Raw genomic sequence first — 24,903 nt, 5'->3', positions numbered from 1 at the left:
TGGTCATAGACACATTAATGCAAGCTGTGACAAAGCTCTTGCATGGGATGAGTGGTCATAGACACATTCATGCATGCTGTGACAAAGCTCTTGTATGGGAGGAGTGGTCATAGAAACATTAATACATGCTCTGGGAGAAAGCTCTTGTATGGGAGGAGTGGTCATAGACACATTAATGCAAGCTGTGACAAAGCTCTTGTATGGGAGGAGGGGTCGTAGACACATTAATGCATGCCTGGACAAAGCTCTTGTATAGGAGGAGTTGTCACAGACACATTAATGCATGCCTGGACAAAGCTCTTGCATAGGAGGAGTGGTCATAGACACATTCATGCATGCTGGACAAAGCTCTTGCATAGGAGGAGTGGTCATAGACACATTCATGCATGCTGGACAAAGCTCTTGCATAGGAGGAGTGGTCATAGACACATTCATGCATGCTGTGACAAAGCTCTTGTATGGGAGGAGTGGTCATAGAAACATTAATACATGCTCTGGGAGAAAGCTCTTGTATGGGAGGAGTGGTCATAGACACATTAATGCAAGCTGTGACAAAGCTCTTGTATGGGAGGAGGGGTCGTAGACACATTAATGCAAGCTGTGACAAAGCTCTTGTATGGGAGGAGGGGTCGTAGACACATTAATGCAAGCTGTGACAAAGCTCTTGTATGGGAGGAGGGGTCGTAGACACATTAATGCAAGCTGTGACAAAGCTCTTGTATGGGAGGAGGGGTCGTAGACACATTAATGCAAGCTGTGACAAAGCTCTTGTATGGGAGGAGTGGTCATAGACACATTCATGCATGCTGTGACAAAGCTCTTGTATGGGAGGAGGGGTCGTAGACACATTCATGCAAGCTGTGACAAAGCTCTTGTATGGGAGGAGTGGTCATAGACACATTCATGCATGCTGTGACAAAGCTCTTGTATGTGAGGAGGGGTCATAGAAACATTAATACATGCTCTGGGACAAAGCTCTTGTATGGGAGGAGTGGTCATAGACACATTAATGCAAGCTGTGACAAAGCTCTTGTATGGGAGGAGGGGTCGTAGACACATTCATGCAAGCTGTGACAAAGCTCTTGTATGGGAGGAGTGGTCATAGACACATTAATGCAAGCTGTAACAAAGCTCTTGTATGGGAGGAGGGGTCGTAGACACATTCATGCATGCTGTGACAAAGCTCTTGTATGTGAGGAGGGGTCATAGAAACATTAATACATGCTCTGGGAGAAAGCTCTTGTATGGGAGGAGTGGTCATAGACACATTAATGCAAGCTGTGACAAAGCTCTTGCATGGGATGAGTGGTCATAGACACATTCATGCATGCTGTGACAAAGCTCTTGTATGGGAGGAGTGGTCATAGAAACATTAATACATGCTCTGGGAGAAAGCTCTTGTATGGGAGGAGTGGTCATAGACACATTAATGCAAGCTGTGACAAAGCTCTTGTATGGGAGGAGGGGTCGTAGACACATTAATGCAAGCTGTGACAAAGCTCTTGTATGGGAGGAGGGGTCGTAGACACATTCATGCAAGCTGTGACAAAGCTCTTGTATGGGAGGAGTGGTCATAGACACATTCATGCATGCTGTGACAAAGCTTTTGTATGTGAGGAGGGGTCATAGAAACATTAATACATGCTCTGGGACAAAGCTCTTGTATGGGAGGAGTGGTCATAGACACATTAATGCAAGCTGTGACAAAGCTCTTGTATGGGAGGAGGGGTCGTAGACACATTCATGCAAGCTGTGACAAAGCTCTTGTATGGGAGGAGTGGTCATAGACACATTAATGCAAGCTGTGACAAAGCTCTTGTATGGGAGGAGGGGTCGTAGACACATTCATGCATGCTGTGACAAAGCTCTTGTATGTGAGGAGGGGTCATAGAAACATTAATACATGCTCTGGGAGAAAGCTCTTGTATGGGAGGAGTGGTCATAGACACATTAATGCAAGCTGTGACAAAGCTCTTGCATGGGATGAGTGGTCATAGACACATTAATGCAAGCTGTGACAAAGCTCTTGCATGGGATGAGTGGTCATAGACACATTCATGCATGCTGTGACAAAGCTCTTGCATGGGATGAGTGGTCATAGACACATTCATGCATGCTGTGACAAAGCTCTTTCATGGGATGAGTGGTCATAGACACATTCATGCATGCTGTGACAAAGCTCTTGTATGGGAGGAGGGGTCATAGAAACATTAATACATGCTCTGGGAGAAAGCTCTTGTATGGGAGGAGTGGTCGTAGACACATTCATGCATGCTGTGACAAAGCTCTTGTATGGGAGGAGGGGTCATAGAAACATTAATACATGCTCTGGAACAAAGCTCTTGTATGGGAGGAGTGGTCATAGACACATTCATGCATGCTGTGACAAAGCTCTTGCATGGGATGAGTGGTCATAGACACATTAATGCATGCTGTGACAAAGCTCTTGCATGGGAGGAGGGGTCATAGAAACATTAATACATGCTCTAGGAGAAAGCTCTTGTATGGGAGGAGTGGTCATAGACACATTAATGCAAGCTGTGACAAAGCTCTTGCATGGGATGAGTGGTCATAGACACATTAATGCAAGCTGTGACAAAGCTCTTGCATGGGATGAGTGGTCATAGACACATTCATGCATGCTGTGACAAAGCTCTTGCATGGGATGAGTGGTCATAGACACATTCATGCATGCTGTGACAAAGCTCTTTCATGGGATGAGTGGTCATAGACACATTCATGCATGCTGTGACAAAGCTCTTGTATGGGAGGAGGGGTCATAGAAACATTAATACATGCTCTGGGAGAAAGCTCTTGTATGGGAGGAGTGGTCGTAGACACATTCATGCATGCTGTGACAAAGCTCTTGCATGGGATGAGTGGTCATAGACACATTCATGCATGCTGTGACAAAGCTCTTGCATGGGAGGAGGGGTCATAGAAACATTAATACATGCTCTGGGGCAAAGCTCTTGTATGGGAGGAGTGGTCATAGACACATTCATGCATGCTGTGACAAAGCTCTTGCATGGGATGAGTGGTCATAGACACATTCATGCATGCTGTGACAAAGCTCTTGCATGGGATGAGTGGTCATAGACACATTCATGCATGCTGTGACAAAGCTCTTGTATGGGAGGAGTGGTCATAGACACATTCATGCATGCTGTGACAAAGCTCTTGTATGGGAGGAGGGGTCATAGAAACATTAATACATGCTCTGGGACAAAGCTCTTGTATGGGAGGAGTGGTCATAGACACATTCATGCATGCTGTGACAAAGCTCTTGCATGGGATGAGTGGTCATAGACACATTCATGCATGCTGTGACAAAGCTCTTGCATGGGATGAGTGGTCATAGACACATTCATGCATGCTGTGACAAAGCTCTTGTATGGGAGCAGTGGTCATAGACACATTCAAACAACAAAAGAAGAGAGGTCTGGTCAGTCACAAGGCTGCCAGGAATATGGAGCAAAGAGATAAGAGGGTTTTTTTTGTACACAGTCACTCTGATTGAGTAGGAAATCCCTCACACAGTCAGTCAAGTCAAGTCATAAAATTTGTATAGCGCACTACATACCCAGAGGGTTTCAAGGCGCTTAGGAAGGGGAGGAGGATTATTTATCAAATATCCACGTTTTAAGCTGCTTTCTGAACGCTAGGTGATTCTGGGTGAGGCGAAGGTAATGGGGGAGTGAGTTCCATGTTTTAGCAGCCAGGTATGAAAAGGATCTGCCTCCCATGGTGGTCTTGTTGATGTGAGGTACAGTGGCGAAGGCTTGGCTGGAAGAGCGAAGTTGGCGGGAGGGGGTGTAGAAGGACAGTCGAGAGTTGAGGCAATCTGGTCCGATGTCGTAGAGTGATTTGTGTGCGTGGGTAAGCAGTCGGAAAGTGATCCTCTTATTGACGGGTAGCCAGTGGAGGTCTTTAAGGTGACCAGAGATGTGTTTGTTGCGTGGGATGTCTAATATGAGCCTGGCTGAGGCGTTTTGGATTCGTTGTAGTTTCTTCTGGAGTTTAGCGGTGGTACCTGCGTAGAGGGTGTTTCCGTAGTCCAGTCGGCTCGTGACTAGAGCGTGGGTGACTGTTTTCCTTGTTTCGGAGGGGATCCAGCGAAATGTTTTTCTGAGCATGCGAAGAATGTTAAAGCAGGAAGAGGATACGGCGCTGACTTGTCTGTTCATTGAGAGTGAAGAATCCAGGATGAGGCCAAGGTTCCGTGCGTGGTCTGTCGGGATGGGTGCTTTTCCGAGGGCTTCCGGCCACCAGGAGTCGTCCCATGCAGAGGGGGATGTACCTAAGATGAGGACTTCTGTTTTGTCTGAGTTCAGTTTCAGGCGGCTTTGTTTCATCCATTCGGCGACTTCTTTCATTCCTTCGTGTAAGTTAGTTTTGGCGGTGCTGGGGTCCTTGGTGAGAGAAAGGATCAGTTGAGTGTCATCCGCGTAAGAGATGATGTTGAGGTTGTGTTGGCGGGCGATGGCCGCGAGGGGGCTCATGTATACGTTGAAGAGGGTGGGACTGAGTGAGGATCCTTGTGGTACGCCGCAGATGACTTCAGAGGCCTCGGACTTGAATGGTGGGAGGCGGACTCTCTGGGTTCTTCCGGTGAGGAACGAGGTGATCCATTCAAGTGCTTTTCCTTGGATTCCGATGTTATTGAGGCGTTGTAGAAGGGTGTTGTGGCAGACTGTGTCGAATGCTGCAGAGAGGTCGAGGAGGATGAGGGCGACTGTGTCACCATTGTCCAGTAGAGTTCGAATGTCGTCTGTTGCTGCGATGAGGGCGGTCTCAGTGCTGTGTTTGGCTCGGAAGCCAGATTGTGAGGGGTCGAGGGATTTGTTGGCTTCGAGGAAGGCGGCGAGCTGGTTGTTGACGGCTTTCTCGATGACTTTGGCCGGGAATGGAAGAAGCGAGATGGGGCGGTAGTTTTTGAGTTCGGTGGGGTCTGCTGTTGGTTTTTTCAGAAGGGCGGTGAGTTCAGCGTGTTTCCAGTCTTCTGGGAAGGTAGCGGAGTTGAAGGAGCAGTTGATGACGTCTCGGAGGTGCGGAGCTATGACGGAGTCTGCTTTGTTGAAGATGTGGTGAGGGCATGGGTCTGTGGGGGATCCGGAGTGGATGGAATTCATCAGGCGGATGGTGTCCTCAGTGGAGATTGGGTTCCAGGCGTTAAGGGTGTTTACGGGGGGAAGATGGTCAGCAGATGGTAGGGTGGGTTGGCTTCCGGGTTGGTTGTCAAAGCTGTTGTGGATGTCAGCAATCTTGTTGTGGAAAAAAGAGGCTAGGGAGTCGCAGAGGGTTTGAGAGGGGGTGATGTCGTTGGAGTTGGCCGAGGGGTTGGAAAATTCCTTGACGATGTTGAAAAGTTCCTTGCTGTTGTGGGCGTTGTTGTCAAGTCGATCCTTGAATGCTGTTTTCTTGGCTTTTCGGATCAGTTGGTGGTGAGTACGGGTGGCGCTTTTGAAGGCGTCCTTGTTGCTGGTGGATGGGTCTTTTTTCCAGGCCTTTTCAAGGGAGCGGCATAGTTTCTTGGAGTTCTTGAGATCATCGTTGAACCATGAGGCCTTCTTGTTGACAAGTTTGTGTTGACGTTTTTTCAGTGGTGCTAAGGTGTCGGCGGTGTTGGATAACCAGAGGGTGAGGTTGGAGGCGGCCTCGTTGGCGTTAGAAGAGAGGGCTGGGGAGGTTCGAAGGAGCGATGTGGAGATCTGATCCGTGGTGATTTTGTTCCAGTTTCTTTGTAGAGTTGGTTGGAGGTGGATGATGGGTTTCGGCTTGTTGTAGGTGAAGTGAACGCAGCTGTGGTCAGTCCAGAGGAGATCCGTAGTGTGGCTGAAGGAGACATGGTTGCTGGAGGTGAAGATGGGGTCGAGTTTGTGACCTGCGATGTGGGTGGGGGAAGTGACCAGTTGTTTAAGTCCGAGGTTGGCGAGGTTGTCTAAGAGGGTGGCGGTGTTGCGGTCGTTGATCTTTTCGAGGTGAAAGTTGAGGTCTCCCAGAAGGATGTAGTCTTCGGAGGGGAGCGCGTGTGGGGTGACGAAGTCCGTGATGTCTTCACTGAATTTTGCGCGGGGTCCTGGTGGTCTGTAGAGGAGGGTGCCTCTGAGTGTGGTCTTGGGGTCGATGTGGATCTGGAAGTGAAGGTGTTCAGAGTTGACCTGGTCAGTGTCATGCTTCATCATCGGGCCCCACCAAAGAGACCGAGTGTCTCTTCGGTGTGCTGCGACGCCAGAAAGACTGCGGAGCTGGTCGTGTGGGGAGGACGTGTTGTGAAAAATAGAAATTAAAAGTGCCTAACAGGGTATCAAAAAAACTTTTAATGAGTGATCCCTAAGACACGTGTGGGTGGTATATGTGTCTGAATTTAAGTGCCAAGGTTGTTAGGATTTGTTTAAATTCAGCTAAATACCATGAGGTTTAAATTAATCAGTCAACATGTTTCTGCCGTACTAGTGGTATGTATTCACCATGGCATTCTTCAGGACTATACCCCGGCGGTATGGACACTCTAATAGTCCACCCTAACCTGGGGACGTGAAAGTGAAAAAAAGGAAAAGTGAAAAAGTGCTTAAAAATTAGAAGAGCAAATGCTCATTCCAAAAAAGCCCCAAATTCAGGGGTGTATCAGCACTTTAAAACAGGGCGCTACTAGCACCATGGGTCTCGGAAGGAGGATTGGAGCACGCCTGGCACATCGCCCTCAGCGCTCACAACCCGCTTCTCAACCTGCAAGAATCCTCAAAACTGGACCCCGACGTAGACACATTCATGCATGCTGTGACAAAGCTCTTGTATGGGAGCAGTGGTCATAGACACATTCATGCATGCTGTGACAAAGCTCTTGTATGGGAGGAGGGGTCATAGACATATTCATGCATGCTGGGACAAAGCTCTTTCATGGGAGGAGGGGTCATAGACATATTCATGCATGCTGTGACAAAGCTCTTGTATGGGAGGAGTGGTCATAGACACATTCATGCATGCTGTGACAAAGCTCTTGTATGGGAGGAGTGGTCATAGACACATTCATGCATGCTGTGACAAAGCTCTTGTATGGGAGGAGGGGTCATAGAAACATTAATGCATGCTCTGGGACAAAGCTCTTGTATGGGAGGAGGGGTCGTAGACACATTCATGCATGCTGTGACAAAGCTCTTGTATGGGAGGAGGGGTCGTAGACACATTCATGCATGCTGTGACAACGCTCTTGTATGGGAGGAGGGGTCATAGAAACATTAATACATGCTCTGGGACAAAGCTCTTGTATGGGAGGAGTGGTCATAGACACATTCATGCATGCTGTGACAAAGCTCTTGTATGGGAGGAGGGGTCATAGACATATTCATGCATGCTGGGACAAAGCTCTTTCATGGGAGCAGTGGTCATAGACACATTCATGCATGCTGTGACAAAGCTCTTGTATGGGAGGAGTGGTCATAGACACATTCATGCATGCTGTGACAAAGCTCTTGTATGGGAGGAGTGGTCATAGACACATTCATGCATGCTGTGACAAAGCTCTTGTATGGGAGGAGGGGTCATAGACATATTCATGCATGCTGTGACTAAGCTCTTTCATGGGAGGAGTGGTCATAGAAACATTAATACATGCTCTGGGACAAAGCTCTTGTATGGGAGGAGTGGTCATAGACACATTCATGCATGCTGTGACAAAGCTCTTGTATGGGAGGAGGGGTCATAGACATATTCATGCATGCTGTGACAAAGCTCTTGTATGGGAGGAGTGGTCATAGACACATTCATGCATGCTGTGACAAAGCTCTTGTATGGGAGGAGTGGTCATAGACACATTCATGCATGCTGTGACAAAGCTCTTGCATGGGAGGAGGGGTCATAGACATATTCATGCATGCTGTGACAAAGCTCTTTCATGGGAGGAGTGGTCATAGAAACATTAATACATGCTCTGGGACAAAGCTCTTGTATGGGAGGAGTGGTCATAGACACATTCATGCATGCTGTGACAAAGCTCTTGTATGGGAGGAGGGGTCATAGACATATTCATGCATGCTGTGACAAAGCTCTTGTATGGGAGGAGTGGTCATAGACACATTCATGCATGCTGTGACAAAGCTCTTGTATGGGAGGAGTGGTCATAGACACATTCATGCATGCTGTGACAAAGCTCTTGCATGGGATGAGTGGTCATAGACACATTCATGCATGCTGTGACAAAGCTCTTGTATGGGATGAGTGGTCATAGACACATTCATGCATGCTGTGACAAAGCTCTTGTATGTGAGGAGGGGGTCATAGAAACATTAATACATGCTCTGGGACCAAGCTCTTGTATGGGAGGAGTGGTCATAGACACATTAATGCAAGCTGTGACAAAGCTCTTGTATGGGAGGAGTGGTCATAGACACATTAATGCAAGCTGTGACAAAGCTCTTGCATGGGATGAGTGGTCATAGACACATTCATGCAAGCTGTGACAAAGCTCTTGCATGGGAGGAGTGGTCATAGACACATTCATGCAAGCTGTGACAAAGCTCTTGCATGGGAGGAGTGGCCATAGACACTTTAATGCATTCTGGACAAAGCTCTTGCATAGGAGGAGTTGTAACAGACACATTCATGCATGCTGTGACAAAGCTCTTGCATGGGAGGAGTGGCCATAGACACTTTAATGCATTCTGGACAAAGCTCTTGCATAGGAGGAGTTGTAACAGACACATTCATGCATTCTGGGCAAAGCTCTTGCATGGGATGAGTGGTCATAGACACATTCATGCATGCTGTGACAAAGCTCTTGCATGGGAGGAGTGGTCATAGACACATTAATGCAAGCTGTGCCAAAGCTCTTTCATGGGAGGAGTGGTCATAGAAACATTAATACATGCTCTGGGACAAAGCTCTTGTTTGGGAGGAGTGGTCATAGACACATTCATGCATGCTGTGACAAAGCTCTTGTATGGGATGAGTGGTCATAGACACATTCATGCATGCTGTGACAAAGCTCTTGTATGTGAGGAGGGGTCATAGAAACATTAATACATGCTCTGGGACAAAGCTCTTGAATGGGAGGAGTGGTCATAGACACATTCATGCAAGCTGTGACAAAGCTCTTGCTTGGGAGGAGTGGCCATAGACACTTTAATGCATTCTGGACAAAGCTCTTGCATAGGAGGAGTTGTCACAGACACATTAATACATGCTGGGACAAAGCTCTTGCATGGGATGAGTTGTCATAGACACATTCATGCATGCTGTGACAAAGCTCTTGCATGGGAGGAGTGGCCATAGACACTTTAATGCATTCTGGACAAAGCTCTTGCATGGGATGAGTGGTCATAGACACATTAATACATGCTGGGACAAAGCTCTTGCATGGGATGAGTGGTCATAGACACATTCATGCATGCTGTGACAAAGCTCTTGCATGGGAGGAGTGGCCATAGACACTTTAATGCATTCTGGACAAAGCTCTTGCATAGGAGGAGTTGTAACAGACACATTCATGCATGCTGTGACAAAGCTCTTGCATGGGAGGAGTGGTCATAGACACATTAATACATGCTGGGACAAAGCTCTTGCATGGGACGAGTGGTCATAGACACATTAATACATGCTGGGACAAAGCTCTTGCATGGGAGGAGTGGTCATAGAAACAATAATGCATGCTGTGCCAAAGCTCTTTCATGGGAGGAGTGGTCATAGAAACATTAATACATGCTCTGGGACAAAGCTCTTGTTTGGGAGGAGTGGTCAAAGACACATTAATGCTTTCTGGACAAAGCTCTTGCATGGGAGGAGGGGTCATAGACACATTAATGCACTACGCCGGTGGAGTATGAGGAGTTTTGCCCACTCCCTGTTCCTCTTGGAACGCATAGTTCTGGCAAAACTCCGCCAACGGCCATGTGGTGGAGTTTTGTCTCATGTGTGGCACACCCACCTTAAGTTGGTGAGCGCGAACGAGAATTTGTATCCACTAGCACAATTTTCAGGCTCTAAAAATGCCTCCAGGTAACGTTTTCTCAACGTGGGTGATCACGGCAGGTGGCGACCATTCACATTGAGAAAGCTGCTGATCAAGTAGAAAATCTACTCGAGTGGCAGAAAGAAACACCACCCTCTGGCGCGGTGCCATTTACGCTGAGTTTACAGCATGGAACAAGCTCCCACTGCTAAAAATCAAAGCAATGTGCCGTATTCAGTCCGCTAGAGGGAGTTTTTATTGAACTCCATGGAATTCCGCTGAGTAAAACTCTGTGTGTTCGGCCCACCCCTAATGTGCATTTGTTTGTTGAGCTTGTTCTTCAAAAAACACTGACCAGCATTTCACATTTCAAAGATCATTGTGCTTTATGGCAACCTCTGATAGCAAGCTACATTTTGTGATATTTTATTGTGTAATTGTTGCATTATAGCTTCCAGATCCTCGCAATGCAGAATTAAATATAATAGTGTATTTTTGGGTTCACCTCTATAATTGTTGGCCCATTGGAAGATCTTCCAAGCAGAACTGACATTTTTTTAGCTTCACATCAATGTTTTTGGCAGGTGTGGTGTCACGAGAGGCTTAATTATAGCCTATGAAATGCTTCCACTAACAATAGAGGATTAGATCTGCAATATTGAGTCACTAGTGCCAATTCTCTAGTTAAGGAAGCTATTGCAATGGAAATATTTATGCTGAAGCAATAGAGATTTGAGCTGCTGTTGAGATTTAGACTATATGTAATAGACAGACAAATACTACTACGGCTGAGCTATCACTCAAAATATCATTTTGGCTAACGTTCCAACATGACCTCCCTTCCATTATGTCTCACTTCAATTTTAGTGCTTTGAACAGGAGGCAGAAAAGTTTAAATGGAGTCATCATAGTATCATGCCTTCAAAAAAGTGATTGTCTTTAACTGAAGTCACTGGTACCCCATCTTACGGCTCTCTGTGTGATAGACTATTGTAGCGATTGGACAAACGTAGACATAGGGCCTGAATTAGATCTCAGCGGACAGGTTACTCTTTCACAATGGTGACGGATATACCGTCCGCTGAAATGTAAATCCAATAGGATATATTGGGTTTGAATGTATGACGTTACAACGCATACATTTACATTGCATGCACTTACAACGCAGTTTTTACATCTCAACATCCACTACAACGTATTCCATTACATCGAATGACACTAGATCGCATTTAAAAAACTGCCTTTACAACGCATTCTATTACATCGCATAATACCATTACAACGCATACCATTGCATTGCATTTAAGGTAAGTATTAGATAGTATAGGGGTAACAATTACTATTATAACACCAGGGTGTGCAACAGTAGGGTACGTGTTGGATAGTGTAGGGGTTAAAAATTACTATTCTGACACCAATGGTATGTGTTGTAATGGTATGCGTTGTAATACCTGCGTTGTAGTGACATGCGATGTAGTGTCATGCGTTGTAATGCCTGCCTTGTAGTGTCATGCGTTGTAAAGGATGTTGCGATGTAATGCCTGTGTTGTAAGTGTAGTGCGATGTAATGGTTGCGTTGTAAAGGTTGTTTTCCATTGGGTTTTATATTTCGGCGGATGGGATATCAATCACCGTTGTATCGGAGTAACCTGTCCATCGAGATTTATATCAGGCCCTTAGAGTGTTGAAGAGGGTGCTTAGGTGGAAAAACAATTGTCGCAGAAGACACAGAGTTAAAACCTTAATTAAAACCCAAGAGGTTTAGAAGGAAATGGCAATGATGACTGTTTGTTTTGTGACCAGTATACACTGTGTACTTTCTTGTTCTTTTAAAACCTCTTTGTTAATTAGATGATTTACCTTGTAGCAGTGATACTTTATACATCCTTGGGTCTTGTGCACTCGCACTTCTAAACCATTTGTAAGTGGCTTTTTCCCATTTTTCTTTTTAGCAAATCCATCCTCACCCACTTTATGAGGCTTTTGCTTCAGTATTCCAAACCGAGCAACAAACCTATTGAGGCACATTAAGTTCTCGTAACAATATTATGAAGCACAAAGAATTCAAAGAGGGTTTTTCAATTTTAATCCGAATAGAGACGAGCAGAAAATGTACACTCGAAGAAAAGTATGTGTGTGATTGAAAATGTATGTATGTATTTAAGTATGTATGTATGTATAAAACTGAAAGCCTGCAATATATTTATACAATTCTGTCTTTAATTTTCCTATTTGCAGTCCAGTTGTGACATTGTTCATCACAATCTAGCTGTTACATTACTCATCATTGGCTTCCAGTGCGCAAGCGTATAATGTTCAAAACTATGACTCTGGCCCCCAGGCCCTCTACAACAGGGGTCCTGAATACGTAACCCATTGCGTGCTTCTGTGGGACAACGGCCGTCGCACGCACTACCTCCGTAGTGCTGCACACGGCTGTTGGCCAACGCGGCCCCAGGGCCGGACTGGCCATAGCGGGCACCGGGCGTTTCCTCAGTAGGCCGCTAGGGTGGGGGCCGGTTTTGTGCCACAGGGGGGGCCGTTTTTGTTACTGGGGCCGGCAATATCGGTTCCCTGTAACAAAATCGGCCGAAACCACCCCACGCAAAATACTCAGCTGCACTCCCCCTCACCCCAGGGGGGGCCAGTTAAGCAGTTTGCCAAGGCCGGTTTCTGTTCTCAGTCCGGCCCTGCGCGGCCCCGCCCACTCATCAATTGCTGCTGCGGTAAAAGGGTTAAATGAGAGGATCGAGGAGTACAGACCAGAAAGACAGCTGCGCTCTAGTAGCGCTGGCCTGTTAGCAATCCGCCGTTTCTGTAAACTTTGTAGAGTGGGGTCCTCCTTTACGTTCAGAGCAGCAAGTATTTGGAACCAGCTGCCTGATCATGTGAGATTAATAACAGAGGAAACACCCTTTAAGAAGGTTCTGAAGACATATAATTTTAAGTTTTAGGACTCAGGAACACCTGTGGGTGCTCTGCTCTTCCTCACCTGTGCCTCTATGCTGAGTGACGGGACACTCTCCCAGTAGTTGTGCGCTATAAAGAAAAAATCCATTCATTCATTCATTCATCATAAGAAACATGAAAACAATGTAGCTACCCTGCTATAATAACTTTTAAGTGTTAAGCTTGTGATGTCACAGTACCTGCTGCTAGTTGACAACAGAAATGAACAGCCATTAGTGTAAAGCAGACTTTCATATCAGTATGTTTATTTTTGGCCAGGCTAAAGATCAGTTCATACAAAGCTGAAACTCTTTTGTTGTTATCCCAAATTTTGCATTGTAGCCTTTCCCTGAAAGTTGATTCCATTTACCTGTGTTAGTGTAGACTTGCAAACAAATGACTGTCCGCTTCCTGGTGCGTTTAATTTCCCACCACAGGTTACTGATCCATTCCACATAATTGCACCCATTATATGCCTTTCATATGAAAGGGCAAGAGGCCAAACAGTTAAGGTTTTTTGATAGAATAGCTTGAATTTGGCCATTATAAGACATAATACACTCTCTGCCGTAATTGAAAAAATATCGAGTCACTTTGGAGTAGCAAGGAGGGAGGGGTAATCCACCCCAGGGGGCATGAGTTTTGGGGGCGGCGACCTCCTCCCGCACTTACTTGCCTTCTCAAGCGGCAATCCCCCCCCTAGCCTACCCCCCACAAAGCAGCCGTCATGGGGCGCCAATCGCCAGCCATCACGAGCCAGCACCAACCCCGATCTTCAGTGCTGCCGCGGGGGGTGGCAAACACAGGGCCCGACACAGGTGCTCAAGGGGCTATCTTCACCACTGGTTTAACAACTCTATAAATGAACTCGTTCTTAGGACTCATTACTCTTCTCAGTCATCGAATTCATTGTTGACTTGCAAAAACATATCATGTAAAAGTAGGTGGTGCATTTATCATTGATATACTGCACTCTTGGCTCTTTAGGACCTAGTCATGATCAAGGTCATAACGACCACAGTTTGCTTGACTTTACTCCTTAAATGACAAAGAGCACGCCATGTTTACATCTGTATATTTCAATGCATGTGTTGCTGCTCTTTCCCCACACGCGACATAATACTGCTGCCCGCCTCAATTTCTCCAGATAGATTCAAACACGGAATTAGAAAAAGCCAGCGGAATCCCTGCAGCCTTTTCTCCAGACTTTATTAAAGCCTCCTCTCCTGGGCTGGAGGTTCTTCAGATCGCGCGCTTGGCCTGCACAGGCGGCGGCTCTTCACGAGGGCTTACAGAGATAATTGACACAGGGAGCTCGCGCGCGCCCACGCACTGACGCAGCCCACGCAGCCTGTTTCAGGAGGAAGCCATCCTCGCCTGTTGAGCATTGAAGCTATAACGCGTTTTGGAAGCACTGGCAGCAGAAGTTTCTGTTTTTTTTTTAACCTTTTTTAATTATCTGTCTACTTTTTCTTTTTCAAAAAATTGAAACATTGATCGTCTTTGTTAAAGGAACATTCAGAGGGCTGCAGGAGCACTGATTTGCGGGAGAGAAGAAATGGGGTTGAGGTATTATCTGCTGTTTTAGTTAGTTCAATATTTGGCATGTTAGCAAATGTTAGTGTTCTGAACACCCAAGCTGAAAATAAAAATGTATACCTGGTTGCATCAACTTTGGCAATGGCAGTTAGTCACATTAATTTTTTTGTTCCCGTCTTGGAGTATCTGCACACATTTCTATGGTCACTATCAGCCCTAACTCCTTAAAATACTGAGAGCACTCATCTAACAGCAAGGAACCTTGGGGCATATTACCAACAACTAGCGATAATTATCGCTAGGTTGGCTTAGCGGCAATAATTTTATCGCCGTGTAGCGACGATTTTTATCGCTTAGGAGCATTGATATTATCAAGGTTTATCTCCTAAGCGATAAAAATCGACCGAAATCCATGAATATCGCTGTAAAATCAGCGATATTCATGCATTATCGTGACAATGCTCTTAGCCATGTTATCCACCTTCCATTGGATAACATGGCTAAGAACTGCTCTGGTCAGGCGTTAGCTTTTTGAGATAATCGCGCTTAACGCGATTATTTCCAAAAGTTGGTAATAGGTGATAGCGATGTTAGCGACTGTTTCCAGTCGCTAACATCTTGGCACGCCCACTTTGCATGTCATTAGCGATAATTATCGCTGACATGCATAGTGGGCCCCTAAATGCCCGCTATCCCCTATTAGCTGTCGCTAACCGGTGTTAGCGACAGCTAGGTAATAGGGCGATAAAATTATCGCCGCTTTAGCGGGAAAAATTCCCGCTAAAGCGGCGATAAGGCCCTTGGTAATATGCCCCTTCCTTACATATTTAATTTCATCATAGCAGCATAATGGCATCAACTCAACAACGTGGCACAAGGCTAGTGTTAGCTAACACGCTTCAAGTTTTACTAATGGTCTTGCAGTTGCATCTGACCTCCAACGTAGGACTAGTGGTGTGTGAAATTTGTATAATGTGCTTTCACATAACTACATAAAGTTTCAGTATATATATGTGAACTTCAAATCTGTCATTTCACACAATAATTCAGCACGAAATGCATCCTTACACCAATTTTTGACCCAAGGATGCATTCAAAAACAAAAGCAGTAAATTTGTATTACAAATGGCAAATGTGTAAAACGTTTTTACAGTGAATGTCGCATAATTCCAAAAAAGTGATGTAATCGCATCTTACTTATGCCTTCTACCCCTCCTTCCTGGGATATAAGCTATCAACCAGAACTCCCCACCCTTCTCCGTTCCGGGCTTTTCCTTCAGTTTGATTCCAGGTGTAACCTATCTCCTCGCAGCCAGCCTCGAGGCCTCGGCAGCACGTGTTCCTTGGCCCTCCTCATTTCCCTTTCCTTTGGTGGTTCCAGGTCAGGTCTTGCCTGGTGGTGTTTGTTGTAGATTTGCAAAGGGTGTGCCTCTAATGGCATAATTTAACAATTTTTGTGTAACAAGCATAAAGCAAAATTCCTAAAATTATATGAAGTATGCCAGTTTAATATAAATTCTACTCAGGCATAGTTAGGAGTACTGCCAGAAAAAGAGATTTTTTTTAAAATTGAACGCATACGCAGTTTCTGGTCAAATGACTAGTGAAATTAAATAAACGTAATAAGTAATTTTCATAGAATTATTTGTATTGTGCAGAGAAAAAAAATCTATTTTGTCTACCCCCATGGTGTTACCTAAATTTATGATATAGGCAAAAAATCAACCAAAGAATGTAAAATATGAAGTAAATTAAATTGTAGTTAAACAAACATGTCCTGAACTATGCATTTTCAAGAGGTTTGAAGGCAAAAAATAAGATTGAGGTAGGACAATTTTTGTTTTAGTTGCCTTAGCACCTTCATTGCCCCTGCTTATAACATTAAGGTATATATTTTTTTTTTTTGCAAAGGCTGGGTCGCAGGCTGGCAGACTTCTAGGTTTGGCATTAGCCAAGACCTTTTAATTTTATTAAACATGTATGTATAATAAACTTACATCTATGGGCTTTAAGCCAACCCTCTTCATCCATTGTTCGGATATTGGTTCATCAACATTTTTTTCTGGCTACTACAGCACACTGCATCAGGCAATGAATGAGGCCGCTTCAGCCATGTGCTAACTTCCCTGTAAAGGTTCCCATTCTGATCTTTCACAAAGAATACATCCATACGTAAAGTAGTTCCCTTCCGTACCAGGTACAACTATGGCATTGCATGCTTTTTGAGACCAAAAGTTATTTTTATTTAACTCCTCCCATGCTGGTGACGAACCCCAGCCGTCACGCCCCGCGGTGGGCGTGTGCTGATGACGGCTGGGGTTCGTCACGGCCCCGCCCTATTCTTTTGTTTACCGCACAGCGGTAAAATCGCGGCCGCAGCGAAGGGGTTAAGCCATTTTTTATTGGCTAAGAGCACTGCAGCTTCCACATCAATGACGTTTTGCACAAAAAAAAAACAAGCAGGGACAAAGCCAAAAGTTTGACAGCTAATGATAGGCCTTTTGCCTTTCACAATGCTTGTTTACTTGCTATTCTTCATAAAGACAATGGAGTTTTCTTCTGTAGCCGAGCAGGTAACGCCCAGGCTCCATTTGTTAAACATAATTGTTTTTTTAATTAAGATAAAATGCCACCTGATTTGAAGTTTAATGACCTTCTTGTTCAAACCCAGCTGCTGTTTCAATAATGTACATTGCCACTTAACACTTCTAAATTTTGGCAGCACTTTTTAGGAAAAAATATCTGTGGAACGCTAAGACTTAGCAATCAAAACAAATACGTCATACTCTTAAATTGTGCTGTTAGCAAGTGTTTTGGTGTTTAAACAAAAGGAGAATGGATGGATGATAATGGAGAGGATGTATCCTCACGGCTAGAGCGATCGACCTCGAAGCTGGGGAACCGAGTTCGATTCTTGGCAACGATGCTAAACATCCTGTGATTCTGGGCAAATTACTTAATCTCCCTGTGCCTAACAAATCTCCCTGTGCCTAACAAAAATATGAATTTGCCCATCTGTAACAAAACTGGTGCTATGTAAAGCGCTCTGATACCCGATGTCTCTGGTCTAGTTTGCGCTATATAATGAGAACAGCACGTCATGGGATCCAGAAAATGGTTATTTTTAAAAATTATTGTAATGGTTTTACTGCTAACTCTGCGGCAGCATCCAGAAACTGCAGTGTAATGGATGGAATTGTGGGCGACTAGAAGCCACATATCAACACGACTCCAATTAAAACAGCCAATTATCTTACCGATGCAATACTTTACAGCTAATCCCAGACCAATTAAGAGAGATCGCAGCCAAAAGAGGGAGCTATGGCTAATTTTAATATTTCTCATGCTCCTAGGACAGTTTATGTGGGCTGTGGCAGATGTTTGTCCTTCTTTTCAGATAGTGGTTTCCAAAGGTCTACAGAAGTGGAAATGTGGGGGCATATTATCAAATTATCGCTGTTTTTTCGGCGATAATGGGCTTGGTAATACGCCCTTGTTAATTCCCATAGAAGCCCATGTTCACACCAAAACATGGGCTTCTATGGGGATTAACAACCGCGTATTATCAAGCCCATTATCGCCGTTTTATCAGCAGTTTCCTGCCGATAAAACTGCGATAATTTTAACACCGGTCCTTGATAATATGCCCCGTAATTCTCATCTGGGAGTTTTTCCTATTGATTTTCCTCCTTTAGGTGAAGCTCTTCTGCATAGTGCTTCCCTCCACACAGGCCCACGTTAGTGTGGGCCTCGACCCTGGTGGCTATAATTGCATTATGCATGAATGGTATGGTGCTTAGGGCGGATATGTCATGTTCAGCCTGTGACAATGCGCATTGTACCTGAAACATGAATGTACGCTGGAAATCGCGCTTCTTGAGGGCAACAGCCAACAACCCTAAAGCCACCCTTGCAGTTCACACTAATTAATTCCCCAGGTAGTTTTGCCAGCTGAAAGTCAAATGACTGGCTGGCCATGGACATTTTGCATCCCTTAAAGCCATCCCATCAGGAGTTATTTTCTAGCACATTAGAGGTCAGTGTTGAAGGCAGTTTCAAAAATGATTTTGCACATGAGTCCACAGAAGAGGTACAACGCGCATAGGGTAGTGCTGTGCGTCTTCCGTGGGCTCATGTGGAATAAAGAAAGGGCATAAATGTTGTCTACAACTACAAAGGGAGAGCCCCAACAAACTAGAAGAGTTGTTTATGAACAAATGTCTCTATCAGATATCCAAAGGGCTCCCCTTTAGATTCCAATAACCAATGGCTTCCTTCTTTACTAGCACTACATAGATTGCATTGTTTTGGTTATGGTCACGTCACTCGGGTCACAAAGTCACGTCCAAATGTGAAAATGTATATAATGTAAATACACATTTGAATTTGTTTATATGTATTTTTACTCGAATGATACTGTCCATGCAAAATAAATAATGCTCACTTCGGCTAAAGTTGGTACAGCAAAGCAATAATTTTCCTGCAAGTGGAATCCAGGTCAGGCAGTTTGGCTGCGGCTGGCCCCAGAGGTGCAGTCCTAAGGTTCATACGTAAGCCTTAGCAAGGCACCACTATTGGAGCGCTATTGCACATTCCTGCAGGGCATGGACTGCCATATTCATGCCCTGAAGGAACTGCAAAGGCATTCACACAGGGGAGCACACCATGTGTCCCCCTGCATGCATCCCCTGGCGCAGAGGCAACAGTGGGCCCTGTAGGGAACGATTTGTTTCCTCGCCACCACACTTTTTATGGAGGGCTCTCGGCCATGAAAACTGTGGCAGTGAGAGAGATCCTAATATGCTTGGAGGTGCCGCAGTGGCACCCGTAGCATATTAGGGGCCTCAGACCACTGAAAGACTGCAAGGGATCGCGTCAGCATGGGTCACATGACAGTCCAACCGCCCTGCCTGTAATCGTGCAGGTGAACTACAGATGCGGCGGTAGCCGCACCTCCACCGTGGGTTTGGCGGTCCATCTGACTGCCAAACCCATAATGAGACCTATTGCAACGATCTCCAGTTGGTATTGAGGGATGAAGTTGCACAATATGAAAGACATGCTTGACTGTGACTTTATCTGCCCCAGTAACTCAATAAAAATCCAGTAACCTCTGATATGAAACACAGCAAGGATAAATGCTATCATTTTATTTTTTACTAACAGACATGTGCAATAAAAACTGTTTAGGACCTGATTTAGAGTTTGGTGGATGGGGTACTGTGTCACAAATATGTACTCCATCACAAACGTACAATTTATTGTACTATATTTATTTTAGATGTTAGCACTGGTCACTGCTAAAGCCCACTTCTTCAGCGTTTAGCTTTGTGAAAAGACATATGGCCATTTGGGTATGTCCATACTCATAGACTGGCACTGTAGGACACTCTCACTGGAATCAGGGATAGATGAAAAAATTCTTTCCACAGCCTTGTGCATTGGCAGGGGCGTAACTTGGTCTGTAAGATTAGGGGACAGGGGGAGTGAGCTTCTTGTTGCACAACAATCATGCAGGCATATTATGTTAAAATACCTTATACGACAAACAGGGTGCATGAGAGAGGCTAAAGGGACAGAAGACTGTGGGAGTAATGCAGATTTATATGGCTACTAAGAGGCTGATTACCATCTAATATGGAAAGTATTCTGACCGATTAGGTTCCGGAATGCTTTCCGAAAAACTCAGATCAGGGGAGTCCGACCAAGCGATTAGAATGCATCCAGATACTTCTGGATGCGATTCGGTCGGACTCCCATTGACTTCAATAATAGCCGGTGTTGCGAACGTAAACACAGGCTCCCATTGAAGAAAGGGGTGGATGGGGAAAATCGTGCACCCTGTGGCAGGCACCTCTTGGTGCCTGCTATATTTTGCATAGTTGGGAAGACGGGACCCATGGGCACACACACGGGCCTGATTCGGAGGGCCCCAGGTGAAGGGATGCCTGCTACAGGTCCCCAAAGACAGATTCTGCCAGCTGTTTTGTTTCAGGCAAACCAAATTGGCTATCTGAATCTGTCATCTTAATCGCTCACTCGGAAGCCATGTCCATAGAGCAGTATGAATCGGCTCCGAAAGGCTAATCCTGTCCGAATGCCTTTTGGAACCGATGTGGACAGCCCTAATGGTTTCCGGGCATCGTAATAGGTCGTGCAGAACTGTGTACAATTTGGTCAGAATCAAGGGTTCTGAATCGGATTTAGCAAACCCGAATCCGATTCGGAGCCCTTCCAAACGGGATCGTAGTGGATCCGTAAGTGAGGGAAAGTGCAATATTTTGTAACTTAACCAACATTTTTAAGAGTGTGTGAGTGCTTTTGTCTGTGTGTGTCAAAGATCCTAGTGAAATCCGACAAACACCTCACCATATCCGACTGAAAGCACCTTCACACAACTATTCACCAGACATCTTACCAGTTCTTTCCTTCACACTCTACCTTGCTCAGGAGAGGTGCTACATGCCACAGATTTGAGGATTCCTAGGGCATATGATTTCAGGAACACCAGCACTTTGACAGCCACCCACCAGACACCAACAACTGATCAAAACGCCTGCTCAGAAAAAGGTGCCCAGAGGATCCCTGCCGTCCATGCTGACAGTCGCTTGACTGGGTCCGTTTGACACCCTTTAAAGCACAGATCCAAGCACTGCCCTTATATTTTCAGTAAAAATCAACCATACGACTAGCCTTCTTCGAACTACAGAAGTCTCACAGGCTGATATGATTCCTACATTTTGGGACGAAGAACACATGGGTGCCTGGCACTGGTGTGTTTCCTTTTATTCTTAGGACAGATAAGGTTGGAAGGTATGTACAGAAGGACTGTATTACTCCGTTTTCAGTATTTATGTGATAGCCAACACGGTAAGCCATGCAATTCCACCTATGTTTCCCTTTTAAAAGTATGACAGGCAAAAATTGTTGATTCCCTTGGTCAGCATAGCAGCAGGCTTTTCTAGCACGCTATAATGTTTTAATTCACTTGGTCTGTGAGAGTTTTAAAAAGGAGAAGAAGAAGAATGTGGCTTGGCGGTGATAAGGAGCTTTAAAGGTGATGCAGGCTAATTTAAATGTGATTATGAAATTGAGAGTTAGCAGCGGCGGCTACTCCGCTATAGTGGAGGAACATCGCCCCACTGCCCGCAGAGGCAAACAAAAAAATGAATTGATCTAAATGCAGATCATTTTATTTTTTGTCCTGTGGCCGAGTCGTGGGGGGGACACAGCACTCCAGCAGGGGGAGGATGAGTGGTGAGCCCTGGGTCAGTGTGCATGACAGTTTTGCCGGTCGTCTTAGGACAGCCTAACGTCATGCGGACTGACATCTCTCCAACCCAGCTGTGTTGCTGGGTGGAAAGGCCAGCAGGCACAGGCTCCAGATGGAGTTCAAAACAAGCCCGCCCTTCCCAATCCAGACACTGCTCTCATGGGTATGAGAGCAGCATTTGGATTGGCCGTGGAGGAAGCTGGGAGCTTCAGCACGTGCCCAGTCTGAGGAGCAGAAGACCGACGAGCAGAGCGGCATGCAGAAGCACGGCGAGTAAGGTATTCTGTCTAGTGTTTTGTTTGTGACACCCCCCCCCCCCCACCTGCGCTGCCTCACCACATTTCTCTGACACCAGCCGCTTCTGAGTGTCAGTGAAAGTCTTTTAGAAGAGGAGTATTGTAATAAAGTTTCAGTTCTAGTTAAGAATGTGGTAGCAGCATGAATGAACCATTACTAAGAGCCAGGGAGGTATTAGGGTGAATAAGATTTGATTCTATTTGTAGGGTTCTAATTTGCTAATTTGGCAGGAATAAGCCTTTGATATCGTTAATTCCTGTGGTAGCATCACTATGACGCAATTGTTAATCTGCGTTCTTAGGGTGTTCTACCATAATATCAATGTTTAAGCATTGACCTCTGTTTTATTGACTCTGCAATACTGATTACAAACATATTGTCATGGTAAATAAATGTGGATTTACGAAAAATACTTCTATTCGTCCCAAAATATTGCTGCCTTGACGATATGTTGTTAATTGACATCGTGGAGCCAATAAGTGTGTAAGTCAATATTCGTGTCCTTGATATGGTGGCACACTGGCAGGAACCCTGGGAGTAAGAGACTGGTTGAGATGGGTGATCCAATGCATATTTCTGGCAGGATGGCTGGAAAGAAGAAGCTGGCAGCCGTTTGAGATAGCAATAGGGGTGGAAAGGTTTAGGAGGCATTACCTCCTTTAAATGTACAGCAGCACACATGGTGGAGCAGATGAATTAGGACATTTGGTTCACTCTATTCAAAACATCATGTCAAACAGTGGACTCAGATGCTATGGGAATATTTGATGGCGTCCAGAATTCCTCAAATTCACGCTAAACTGGAAAAGTTTGGTGATGATCTTAAATGTGTTGTGTGTTTTAATAGTGTGCCTGGGTAATACATCTTGTGGACTTTAGGATTCCCTCAACATGCACAGTTGCAAACAGGGAATTTGCATCTGAATACTTTGACTTTATTTCGTATGCTTACAGTGAATCAGGTAATTAAAGTCCCAGTTTTCCTACATACAATTCTGTTATGTTGGACTTGTGTGGACTTATTGATTCCTGGAACATTTGCTTCTATACGGCAGAATGGCAGACTGTCAGGTGGTTGCTATCTCATTTGTTAGTCTGGCTTAACAGTGCAGCTTTCTCTATTACCTATTGTTAACAATATATAAAAATATACTTACAGTGGTCTTTCTCATCATACTTTTGTGCCAGGTGTTTCAATCTGCCTCCTATGGAGTGCTAGCATTGAAATACATGAGAAAGTATTTACATCTCAACCGTACTCAGAATAATCACCCATTGATTGAACTGTTGTACCTGCAATGTATAACGTAAGCAGTTTTTTTGTTTAGTTATTTCAACGCAGGAGGCTTAAAAAAAATACAGTACTAAGTAAGCTTTTGCCATGTTAATAGCTCTGGCTGGGATATGATCACACATAAATTTACAAATGTTGTTTACATACATTTGCATATTATTGGTTTTGCCATTGCTTGTCTAATTTGACTGTACCTCTGTGAGTATATGGTAATGCATAGATAAGTGGGACCCTGCAAAGTAGCTCAGCTGTCTCTCTGAGTAATGCATTTCAACTAGTGGCTTGTATTTCCAGATGCTCATTCGCTTACGTCAAGGTATGGAGGCCATATGAAGGAAGCATATCTTCTTCCTGTGCATGATTCGGAGACTTGGTACAGAGTATATATGCTTGACAATCTGTGATAAAAGAGGAGCACGGTAAATCATTCATTCTTTCCTTTCTTCTCTTCGTCCTTCTAGGACTTACAACCTCTCCTCTCTACGACCTTATTATCAATTAGATGAAAGCGAAGACAACCCCTTTATCTGCTCCACCGTCCGCGACAATGGCATGTTGAGGTGCCACGATCTCCCTCCGAAGAAAGAATATGGGTTGGAATGCTCGCTTAGCGCGGACTTGGAAAACCACAACTGGTTCCATATGGATCATGGCACCAGGAACAGCTGTATAAACTGGAACCAATATTATAACACTTGCAAGACAGGGGAGGTGAATCCGCACAAAGGAGCTATTAGTTTTGATAACATAGGTTACGCCTGGATAGCAATTTTTCAGGTAAGAAATTTGAGCTGCGTTCCTTGGTGTACTAAAATTTGAAGCCCTTGTGAAGAAACTGTGACATTTGTGTAGACTTGTTTTGAAAGATCTGAAGGTTACATACCCTGTTTATGAAAATCCAATACCACAAGACCTGGTAGAGAAGCTGTGAGAGTTATGAATTCTGAAGTTATTGGATGAATGAGCCCTGGTAGTAAGGCTCTCGTAGGAGTGAAATCTTGCAAAGAGATTTTTAGATTTCTGACTTCTCGTAAAATGGTTTTTGGCTTGTGAGGCTTGCTCGTGGTAATACAAGTGTCTTTGAAGGAGTCTGTGGTACTTAACAATCTTCAGTAACAAATCTAAGAGTCATGTTATATAATACAATGCTAAACCAGTGGAGTTGCGACGGTGAAAGAGTCCAGTTTAAGGTTGAAGTTGCTGTATATGGAAGTGATTTTGTTACAGAAGAATTCCAAGAGCATATTGCCATGGTCGTGTGAGGGGAGTGATGTTGCTGGAGGCAGCAGGAGGCACAGTTAAATCTTTTATGATGGTGAAGATTTTGTTGCTGCTGTTAGAGCTGGTGTCTATGTGATCTGCAAGAATTGTGCACTTGGCGTTCTGTATCTGCTTGTGGAAGCATCTTAGTGTGGGGAGGATCGGAAGGTGTCTTTGTTTGTGGTGTCTTGAATTGTTCTCCATTTCTATGGCCTTACTATTGGGTTGCATTTGAGGTTAGCCTCAAGGCTTTTTTGTGTGTTGATATTGTATTATATTTTCCTCTTAGTTTTTGTATTTATTGGTATAAATATTGTGAGGTCAAAAGCAATGTATTAGGTATCC

General features: G+C 44.8%; 1 protein-coding gene across 1 annotated transcript in view; it reads left to right on the top strand.

Moving 5' to 3' along the window:
• CACNA1H (calcium voltage-gated channel subunit alpha1 H) overlaps positions 1 to 24,903 on the top strand; it is a 1,502,131-nt gene that overhangs the window by 736,160 nt on the left and 741,068 nt on the right. Inside the window, exon 7 of the mRNA XM_086940723.1 lies at positions 23,760 to 24,075. Within this exon, the coding sequence (XP_086796849.1) occupies positions 23,760 to 24,075 (316 nt within the window). The remainder of the gene's footprint in view (positions 1 to 23,759; positions 24,076 to 24,903) is intronic.

This window comes from Lissotriton vulgaris, chromosome 10 (assembly GCF_964263255.1).
Source record: "Lissotriton vulgaris chromosome 10, aLisVul1.2, whole genome shotgun sequence".
Taxonomy (NCBI): domain Eukaryota; kingdom Metazoa; phylum Chordata; class Amphibia; order Caudata; family Salamandridae; genus Lissotriton; species Lissotriton vulgaris.
The sequence above is the reverse complement of the archived record's forward strand: the minus strand, read 5'-3'. Positions and strand labels throughout refer to the sequence as shown.